The 11,597-nt window shown below is 42.0% G+C and overlaps 1 protein-coding gene across 1 annotated transcript in view; it reads right to left on the reverse strand.

Annotated features, from left to right (window-relative positions):
- Positions 1-11,597, reverse strand: part of LOC311106422 (adenosine 3'-phospho 5'-phosphosulfate transporter 1-like) — a 29,817-nt gene extending 18,220 nt beyond the window's left edge. The window contains exons 1-3 of the mRNA XM_084148753.1: positions 11,375-11,597; positions 8,884-9,074; positions 8,468-8,628 (exon numbers count right to left, since the gene is read on the reverse strand). Coding sequence (XP_084004879.1) covers positions 8,468-8,628; positions 8,884-9,074; positions 11,375-11,394 — 372 coding nt within the window. The 5' untranslated portion in view covers positions 11,395-11,597. The remainder of the gene's footprint in view (positions 1-8,467; positions 8,629-8,883; positions 9,075-11,374) is intronic.

Here is an 11,597-nt window from a genome sequence, read left to right on the forward strand (position 1 = left end):
GATCTCCTCTAGAGCAGTGATGTTTTGGGGCTGTCGCTGGGCAACACGGACTTTCAACTCCCTCCAAAGATTTTCTATGGGGTTGAGATCTGGAGACTGGCTAGGCCACTCCAGGACCTTGAAATGCTTCTTACGAAGCCACTCCTTCGTTGCCCGGGCGGTGTATTTGGGATCATTGTCATGCTGAAAGACCCAGCCACATTTCATCTTCAATGCCCTTGCTGATGGAAGGAGGTTTTCACTCAAAATCTCACGATACATGGCCCCATTCATTCTTTCCTTTACACGGATCAGTCGTCCTGGTCCCTTTGCAGAAAAACAGCCCCAAAGCATGATGTTTCCACCCCCATGCTTCACAGTAGGTATGGTGTTCTTTGGATGCAACTCAGCATTCTTTGTCCTCCAAACACAACAAGTTGAGTTTTTACCAAAAAGTTTTATTTTGGTTTCATCTGACCATATGACATTCTCCCAATCCTCTTCTGGATCATCCAAATGCACTCTAGCAAACTTCAGATGGGCCTGGACATGTACTGGCTTAAGCAGGGGGACACGTCTGGCACTGCAGGATTTGAGTCCCTGGCGGCGTAGTGTGTTACTGATGGTAGGCTTTGTTACTTTAGTCCCAGCTCTCTGCAGGTCATTCACTAGGTCCCCCCGTGTGGTGCTGGGATTTTTGCTCACCGTTCTTGTGATCATTTTGACCCAACGGGTGAGATCTTGCGTGGAGCCCCAGATTGAGGGAGATTTTCAGTGGTCTTGTATGTCTTCCATTTCTTAATAATTGCTCCCACAGTTGATTTCTTCAAACCAAGCTGATTACCTATTGCAGATTCAGTCTTCCCAGCCTGGTGCAGGTCTACAATTTTGTTTCTGGTGTCCTTTGACAGCTCTTTGGTCTTGGCCATAGTGGAGTTTGGAGTGTGACTGTTTGAGGTTGTGGACAGGTGTCTTTTATACTGATAACAAGTTCAAACAGGTGCCATTAATACAGGTAACGAGTGGAGGACAGAGGAGCCTCTTAAAGAAGAAGTTACAGGTCTGTGAGAGCCAGAAATCTTGCTTGTTTGTAGTTGACCAAATACTTATTTTCCACCATAATTTGCAAGTAAATTCATAAAAAATCCTACAATGTGATTTTCTGGATTTTTTTCTCTCAATTTGTCTGTCAAAGTTGACGTGTACCTATGAGGAAAATTACAGGCCTCTCATCTTTTTAAGTGGGAGAACTTGCACAATTGGTGGATGACTAAATACTTTTTTCCCCCACTGTATATATAAAAAAAAAATTTGCGAGAAAGAAAAAAAACATATGGGGGATTGGAAGTGATGCAGACAATTACATTGATTAAAGTTACAATCTATCTGATATAGTAAAGCTGATCTACCCCCAATAAAAAAAATATTTTAAAAAACCTGTTACCAACTGACAGGTTCACAGGCTGGCAAGCTATACAGCTAAGTTAGCTAGCTAGCTAACATTAGCATAGAAGGTAGGCTAACTTTACTTGCCAGTCAATTAGCCACCAACAGCTAATGCTAGGGATAGTTCGGGATTTTGGCTATGATGCCCTTTACTACTTCCCCACAGCCAGATGAACTCGTGGATACATTTTTTAAAGTTTGCCTGCAGTTTGAAAGTAGTTGATAACTAGCGTAAGCACAATTGCTAACTAGCATTATTGTGCTAACGCTAGTTAGCATTGGCTCACGAAACGATGTATTCCTATTGGTTGGTTGAATTTACATATCAATAAGGTGTTATGCCATTGGCCATGCTTACAGATAGGGGGAGATTGCGAACGTCAATTCTTCCCAGTCTGATACTGACATGCAAGAGGTATCTCACATTCTGAAATAGTGCATTCTATTTACATATTTACAATGTGTACGAGTTCACTATCAGAGATGGGCAAAAATGACAAAATCTGCTTGTTCTACTGCCAATATGACTAGCTAAGTTATAAAATACGATGTTACAGTGTTATGCTTTCACAGGGCAATTCAGAGAAACAGATCATCATTCTGGTGCGCATAGAAAGGAGTAATGCGTAGGGCTGTGGCGATCACGAAATTGCGTCAGCTGGTGATTGTCAAGCAAATAACTGCCGGTCTTCACGGTAATTGACCGTTAATTAACATGAAAACATTTAGCATCTCCTGGCTTCCACACACAGCCTACAAGCCACTGATGCAGACCTTTGGAACATCTACATTTTAAAAAGTCTAATAAATCCATGTAATATAGCCTACACCTTCACCATAAATCCATAATTTATTTTAGACGGGTCTATGAAGAAAATGTAGTCTATTTCAGAAGAACAGAATAGCATTCTCTGAATTGTCCTTATGTTAGGTCCTCATCTGGCGATGCCATATGGCTGTGGGCTACACTAGTTCATTTAGCAGACAAGATTTGCTTAGAATTCCGTGGCATTATTTTATAGTATGAAGAATACAATTGAACAAAGCTGAATAGAAAGGATATTTTCTCCAAATTTGAGGGAGTGCGTACATGCGGCTATTCTGTGTTGAACGGTTAACAAAGAAATAGGTACTCCTATAGGCTTAATTTAGAGTTAATGTAACTTCAGTTGTACAAACGTTGGTCTATTTGTTTAGATTTTTTATACATTGTAAGGCTGCATGATACGACTAATGATGATTTGAAAAAAGTTGCATGAAAGGCATGAGCTCTGCTTAGTTTTTTGCGCAGGCTGTACACACTTCATCAGTCTCTCATTCACAATTTGACAAGCACTTGATAATACCTAGAATTTTCCGGCGGCATCCCCTTTGTGTGGCCTTAATGCCCCCTAAAAAAAATCTATGCCTTTTGCGGCCAGTGGCCGTTGTGCCCTTAGGCTGAATATAATAATTTAAATTCACTTCTCCCTGAGTGCGGAGTGCTCCGAAGCACCTCTCACGCTCATGGCTCTCCATCACATGATCAGGTCTTTCTCACAGGCTACAAGTGAAGACAGACACATCGGGGACGCAACTGCGCGTGTCCTTATCCAATTCCGAGGTGCATATTGAAGATATTGGAAGAACTGTCCACATTTACTTTTCGTCAGCCAACAAGATGAGTATGCCAAACGAACAGCAAAAACACTAGCCTATGTCAATCTACTATCCCCCATATTACAAAAGTTGACCTCTTCTATTCTGTGTGAAAAATAAATATTCCAAACATAGTCTGGGACAGTTGTGGGATGCAATAGATCCCAAATTAATATAACCATTAACATCAAAAAAAAACTTTTTTACACAATGAGGCTGACGCAACATATCAGAACATTTAGGCTATTTCTTCACATTATAAGCGCAGCAATGCACACACGGCAGTAGGCTATAAGCGCGAATGTTCCATTAGCGGGAAAACACCATTATCAAAAAGTGACCACAAATGCGATTATGCATGTTATGCTTTTATTATAAAGGTGCATTTTTATGGGGAAAATGTTCTTCCCCAAACTTGAATCTCACCGCTGCTTATGTATGCCAGTTAGGCTCTCACCCCTTGTAAAGCGGATTAATGCGCTTAATTTAAAAAAGTTATTTGGCCACTTTAGTTGTGATTAAACCTTATCAAAACATACAGTACCTTCGGAAAGTACTCAGACCACTTGACTTTTTCCACATTTTGTAATTTTACAGCCTTATTCTAAAATGGATTAAATTATTTTCTTTCCTCAATCTACAAACAATACCCCATAATGAGAAAGCAAAAACAGGCATTTAGAAATGTTTGCTAATTTATATTGAAAATAAAACATGGAAATATCAAATTTACTTAAGTATTCAGACACTTTACTCAGTACTTTGTTGAAGCACCTTTGGCAGTGATTACAGCATCAAGTCTTCTTGGGTATGACGCCACAAGCTTGGCACACCTGTATTTGGGGAGTTTCTCCCATTCTTCTCTGCAGATCCTCTCAAGCTCTGTCAGGTTGGATGGGGAGTGTCGCTGCACAGCTTTTTCAGGTCTCTCCAGAGATGTTCGATCAGGTTCAAGTCCGGGCTCTGGCTGGGCCACTCAAGGACATTCAGAGACTTGTCCCGAAGCCACTCCTGCGTTGTTTTGGCTGTGTGCTTAGGATAGTTTCCCTGTTGGAAGGTAAACCTTCGACCTAGTCTGAGGTCCTGAGCGCTCTGGAGCAGGTTTTCATCAAGGATCTCTCTGTACTTTGCTCCGCTCATTTTTGCCTTGATCCTGACTAGTCTCCCAGTCCCTGCCGATGAAAAACATCCCCACAGCATGATCAAATCAAATGTTATTGGTCACATACACATGTTTAGCAGATGTTTTGTGGGTGTAGCGAAATGCATGTGTTTCTAGCTCCAACAGTGCAGTAATATCTAACAATTCACAACAATACACACCAATCTAAAAGTGAAAGAATGCCACCACTATGCTTCACCGTAAGGATGGTGCCAGGTTTCCTCCAGACGTGACGCTTGGCATTCAGGCCAAAGAGTTAAATCTTGGTTTCATCAGACCAGAGAATCTTATCTATCATGGTCTGAGTGTCTTTAGGTGCCTTTTGGCAAACTCCAAGTGGGCTTCCGTCAGGCCACTCTCCCATAAAGCCCTGATTAGTGGAGTGCTGCAAAGATGGTTGTCCTTCTGGAAGGTTCTACCATCTCCACAGAGGAACTCTAGAGCTCTGTCAGAGTCACCATTGGGTTCTTGGTCACCTCCCTAACCAAGGTCCTTCTCCCTAGATTGCTCAGTTTGGCCGGGCGGCCAGCTCTAGGAAGAGTCTTGGTGGTTCCAAACTTCTTCCATTTAAGAATGATGGAGGACACGCTGTTCTTCGGGACCTTCAATGCTGCAGACATTTTTTGGTACCTTTCCCCAGGTCTATGCCTTTACACAATCCTGTCTCAGAGCTCTACGGACAATTCCTTTGACCTCATGGCCTGGTTTTTGCTCTGACATGCACTCTCAACTGTGGGACCTTACATAGACAGGTATGTGCCTTTCCAAATCATGTCCAATCAATTGAATTTACCACAGGTGGACTCCAATCAAGTTGTAGAAACATCTCAAGAATGATCAATGGAAACAGGATGCACCTGAGCTCAATTTCGAGTCTCATAGCAAAGGGTTTGAATACTTATGTAAAGAAGGTATTTCTGTTTTTATTTCTAAAAACCTGTTTTCGCTTTGTCATTATGGGGTATTGTGTGTAGATTGCTGAGGATCTTTATTTATTTAATCAATTTTAGAATAAGGCTGTAACGTAACAAAATGTGGAAAAAGTCAAGGGGTCTGAATACTTTCCGAATGCACTGTATAGGCCTATGGGCTAGGCAACAAGCGGTGTGCGACTAGGATTCGAAAAAGTCGCTAAAAAAAATACAGTTTCTTGTCTTACGCTGGGCATCATTCACAAGTGATATTATATAATTCAGAAGTGATAGGCTAATATTGTCACCCATCAGACTATTCTTGATTTAATCTTGTCTACACATATTCTAAATAATATACAGTACCAGTCAAAAGTTTGGACAGACCTACTGATTCAAGGGTTTTTCTTAATTTTTACTATTTTCTACATTGTAGAATAATAGTGAAGACATCAAAACTACGAAGAAACATATGGAATCATGTAGTAACCAATAAAGTGTTGAACAAATCAAAATATATTTTATATTTGAGATTCTTCAAATAATAATATGCCATTTAGCAGACGCTTTTATCCAAAGCGACTTACAGTCATGCGTGCATAAATTTTTTTTGTGTATGGGTGGTCCCGGGGATCGAACCCACTACCCTGGCGTTACAAGCGCCGTGCTCTACCAGCTGAGCTACAGAGGACCAAATAGCCACCCTTTGCCTTGATGACAGCTTTGTACACTCTTGGCATTCTCTCAACCAGCTTCATGAGGTAGTCACCTGGAACGTATTTCAATTAACAGATGTGCCTTGTTAAAAGTTAATTTGAGGAATTTATTTCCGTCTTAATGCGTTTGAGCCAATGAGCTGTGTTGTGACATGGTAGGGGTGGTATACAGAAGATAGCCCTATTTGGTAAAAGACCAAGTCCATATTATGGCATGAACAGCTCAAATAAGCAAAGAGAAATGACAGTCCATCATTACTTTAAGACATGAAGGTCAGTCAATACGGAACATTTCAAAAACTTAGAAAGTTTCTTCAAGTGCAGTCGCAAAAACCATCAAGCGCTATGATGAAACTGGCTCTCATGAGGACCGCCACAGGAAAGGAAGACCCAGAGTTACCTCTGCTGCAGAGGATAAATGAATTAGAGTTACCAGCCTCAGAAATTGCATACCAAATAAATGCTTCACAGAGTTCAAGTAACAGACATCTCAAAATCAACTGTTCAGAGGGGACTGTGTGAATCAGGCCTTCATGGTCGAATTGCTGCAAAGAAACCACTACTAAAGGACACCAATAAGAAGAAGAGACTTGCTTGTGCCAAGAAACACGAGCAATGGACATTAGACCGGTGGAAATGTCCAAATTTGAGATTTGTGGTTCCAACCGCCGTGTCTTTGTGAGAAGCGGTGTGGGTGAACGGATGCTCTCAGTATGTGTATTTCTCACCGTAAAGCATGGAGGTGGTGGTGTTATGGGGTGGGGGTGCTTTGCTGGTGACACTGTCAGTGATTTATTTAGAATTCAAGGCACACATAACCAGAATGGCTACCACAGCATTCTGCAGCGATACGCCAACCCATTTGGTTTGCGCTTAATGGGACTATCATTTGATTTTCAACAGGACAATGACCCAAATCACACCTCCAGGCTGTGTAAGGACTATTTGACCAAGAAGAAGAGTGATGGTGTGCTGCATCAGATGACCTGGCCTCCACAATCACCTGACCTCAACCCAATTGAGATGGTTTGGGATGAGTTGGACCGCAGAGTGAAGGAAAAGCAGCCAACAAGTGCTCAGCATATGTGGGAACTCCTTCAAGACTGTTGGAAAAACATTCCAGGTGAAGATGGTTTAGAGAATGCCAAGAGTGTGCAAAGCTGTCATCAAGGCAAAGGGAGGCTACTTTGAAGAATCTAAAATATATTTTGATTTGTTTTACACTTTTTTGGTTACTACATAATTCCATGTGTGTTATTTCATAGTTTTGATGTCTTCACTATTATTCTACAATGTAGAAAATCGTAAAAATAAAGAAAAACCCTTGAATGAGTAGGTGTGTCCAAACTTTTGACTGGTACTGTATGTGTGAAATTTGTTTGGATTAAGAATGGACCATTATCATGCACCTGTCTCGAAACAGGGGCAGCGGAAAAAAATATATGTAATCTATGCACTTAAATAGCGAATGGAGGCCGCTTTTCCCGTGGTTCATTTTCATGCCAGCCTGGTAGCTATACTCCTGTTGTAAAGAGAAGCAATGTGCTTAATATTAGGAAAGTTGAGAAATAAATATAGTAGGCCTAGCCTATAGAAAGCTGATGGGATCCTCCTCTTTTTAATAAAGGCCTTCTGTTTTCTCACAATTGCATAGCCTATAGAAATGTTGCGCAACATGAGCTCATGGGCTCTCTTGAAGTGTTTGATTAGATTTTCGATAACATTTGCATTTATGTCAGAGTGATTAGAGGGACAATAGAGTGCTGAGTACCAGGCAGTTAGCAAGTTTGGTAGGGTACTAATGACCATCAGCAGCATCAGAGCTTGGAGAAGCCTAGTTACTGTGACTAAACAGTCACATGGATTTTGACTGCCTTCATGACTTGTGACCGCCGGTTTGGCGGTAATACGGTCACCGTAACAGCCCTAGTCATGCATGCATTCAGGTGCGTGTTCCGCTGTGAATTTTCTTCATAATATTCAAACATAGGCTAATTCTGTTCAGAACAACCCAGGGTATGCTGCCATGTCATCTTGTAACTTTACATCAAACATAGTGGTCATAAACGTTCACAGTATATGACATGAGTTTTATGATATGGAAATGTCAAGTGCACATTTGGACTCACAGGTGTATGGTTTGCTTGTGTAAGATCAAAGCAGTATTTATTATAATCCTCAACATCTCATCTTTTAAAATACATAATTTACAGCATTTCCCCCACTCAGACAACAAATTAAATTGCAGAAGTTGCCCAATTAGTGGAAGGGATGGGGGCAACTTTTTGTCCCATAAGATGCTCAAGTTTAGAAAGACTGTCAGTCAAAACCCATAAAGCACTGTGAAGCGCAGAGCCTGAGCTCTGACCATTTATAGCATGTTACTGTACAGCCACTGTGTTCCAATTTATGCGCTTATCAGTGCCCAATTCTGCCATTTTCAACCCATATAAAAGGTATGAGTGTAAAGAGCTACAACTATAAAATCTACCCAAAGTACTGAGTAAAGGATCTGAATACATATGTAAATGTAATATTTCCATGTAAAAAAAAAAAAAAAAAAGGAATACATTCGATTTATATAGCCCTTTTAACTACGTCACAAAGTGCTTTACCTGAAGTCCCGCAGCGCAGAAGACTAACTTGAAGGCTTGTCTGGCCGACGAGCCCGAGTCAGCGTCATTTCTCTGAGCTATGGACACGTCGTCCAGGAGACCCGTCTTCGATTCACTCCCAAACACACAGGCCTTTATGACAGGATAGCAAATGCCACGACCTGGGAGGAAGGAAAACACCAGTCAGGAAGATATTTTAAGGTCCAGAACACATCAACCATTCACTGACTCATCAAAACCAACACAATGATCATGTTAACATAGAGAAACTCTGAATTGCAACTTGAAGGATACACTGAGTTATAACAGATAGAATTCAGAATTCATGTGGAGAAAAATTGTAGGCCTATTTGTGTGCGTGCCAGTGTATATGCGTGCAGTGTGTGTATTATCACCAGTCTGTAGATCATCCACACCTGTTTCGAGGTAGTTGATCCTCTTGAAGTACCCAATGAGAAAGTAGCCAGGTATGATGATGGTGGCGTAGCCCAGCATGTTGAGGAAGAAGCGGAACAGCCACACGTCGTGCCAGTCCTGTAGCAGCGAAGACTCTTTGTCATCCGCCAGCGTAGACGGGAAGAGGATCAGCACCAGGCCAGGCCAAAGCCTTCAGCACACACAGGATAAAAGTACTAGTATTAGTACCGGAGGCATGGCAGTTAAGTTATGTAATAGACTGGTTAACTATAATAAACTCTCAGTAACATGTTTTTCCCCACGTGGTTTTAGTGTGATGGATTGAAATACTGCAGCTTCACTGATGAGATACTAAAACTTTGATTCTAGTATTCATTTACAGCTTTAGCCTTCAGTAGATTATGTGACTTGGGTGGGTCATATTGGAAGATGGGACACACAGTGTAATTTAAAGCATAATAAACACATAACACCCATTGGCCTGAAAGCAGAGTAAAGAGAAGAGACCATCCCTTTCTATACAACAGCCCCCTACTAGTCCACGACCCATTTCCACCTGTCATGTTCACACTGATCCTTTACACTAGCATCCTTTTCCACAGATACCACTCATTTACCTGCACCCAACCAACAGATCTCCTCTCCGTTACCCATCTGGGGAGGATGACCTAATCAGGCCGTGTGAAAGGTTGCCTCCCTCCCTGGCTGCTGTGGCACAGTAGTGGATCACTTTCACTGGGAAGAAGGGAGGGCCCCCACCTCCTCCCCAGAGGCCTGCCTACATGCCTGACTGGCTCACACAAACAGAGGCTCTTTGTGTGGGCCTCTACCCCCGGCCAGGCCAGCCAGTCAGGCCACAGCAACAGGAGGAGAAGCCCCCACTGCAGCGTCGCCCAGTGCGACCTGGGCTTTGAACAAGCAGCTCATTACATGAAGGAATGCAGTCCTCTCTGCACTGCTACCAACCAACCTGCAGGCCGCAGCTGGAAAAATTGCCACATTTAGGCATCATGCCGCAGTTGCTGGGATTCCATCTACTTATCGCAGGGTTAATCTTTGAAAGTTACACAATTGCAAAGAGGGACGTGTTGCTTTTATATAGGTACACTGCAACAGTTAGCCTAGGCCTAATTGTTGGAATGATTAGGAAAAGAATGGTTGAAAAAGCTTAATTTTAAAAAAATCTAGCCATTAAAGAACCTGTGATTCAGGTTTGTTCCAGGATGCTGAAAAATGCAGTGGGGGAATTTCTTGGAAGATAATCCATCCGCCTGACAGGTGTGGCATATCAAGAAGCTGATTAAACAGCATGATCATTACACATCAAGAAGCTGATTAAACAGCATGATCATTACACAGGTGCACCTTGTGCTGCGGACAATAAAAAGGCCACTAAAATGTGCAGCTTTGTCACACAACACAATGCCACAGAGGTCTCAAGTTTTGAGGGAGCGAGCAATTGGCATGCTGACTGCAGGAATGTCCACCAGAGCAGTTGCATGTTAATTTCTCTACCATAAGCCGCCTCCAACTTAGTTTTAGAGAATTTGGCAGTATGCCCAACCGGCCTCACAACCACAGACCACGTGCAACCACGCCAGCCCTCCACCTCCGGCTTCTTCACCTGCAGGATCATCTGAGACCAGCCACCCGAACAGCTGATTAAACTTTGGAGTATTTCTGTCTGTAATAAATCCCTTTTGTGGGGGGAAAACGTAATCGGATTGGCTAGGCCTGGCTCCCAAGTGGGTGGGCCCCTGCCCTCCCAGGCCCACCCATGGATGCGCCCCTGCCCAGTCGTGAAATCCATAGATTAGGGCCTAATTATTTATTTCAATTGACTTATTTCCTTATATGAACTGTAACTCAGTAAAACTGTTAATTGTTGCGTTTATATTTTTATTCAGTATAGTTGTAGCAGATGGCTTAGTTTGCATCGAACAGTGACATTAAATGCCCATAAATGCCTTGAATTTACACGTTCTCTTCTTCACATACCTGACAGGGATGGCTCACATTACAAACTTATACAGCAAACACTGATGGACTAAAAGCTGAAACGTGTGAACAATTAATGACAACATGTCAGATACATTTGGCAATGGCTAGGTTCTTCTTTCTGCATTTATTCATTTGGACCTAAGCTAACTAGCTAACCTGTTCAGTGTAACTAGTCTACAACCTGTGACAAGAAAAATCACGCAAGGCAAACAATTCTTTACAAATACATACAGAACTCTGATAACTAATGACTATGATTTGGGCATGTAAATCTGGGCTGTGTCAAATTTGAATACACAACACACATTCTCTACATTTCAAGGTAGCTAGCTAGCCAGTCTGACAGCTGTTTACATGGGCACGCTCACATTGACAACTGGCAGTTAGCCGTGCTAAATAAAATAAAATGTTGCTTTACTTTGGGTTTAAAGTGAATACAATTCCAAATGAATGTTTAGAGGCGTCAACATCAGCACAATGTGTTCCTACCTCCATAAAAAAGATGGCATTTTCCCCCCACCAACACTTCTGGTCTAACACCTGGCGTAGCGAACACGCCGAACAACTCAACCACTTAGGCTGCAATGAAGCGTTTACGCAAATCAACCAACTGATGAAATCCTTATTGTAAAAGCAAAATTCTTTTTTGTGCCTTCACAACTTATCAATTGCCTATGTGTTCACTTAAATAAAGAATCCCCGCCCCTTCAGT

Source organism: Coregonus lavaretus (genome assembly GCF_964263955.1).
Source record: "Coregonus lavaretus genome assembly, chromosome: 31".
Taxonomy (NCBI): Eukaryota; Metazoa; Chordata; class Actinopteri; order Salmoniformes; family Salmonidae; genus Coregonus; species Coregonus lavaretus.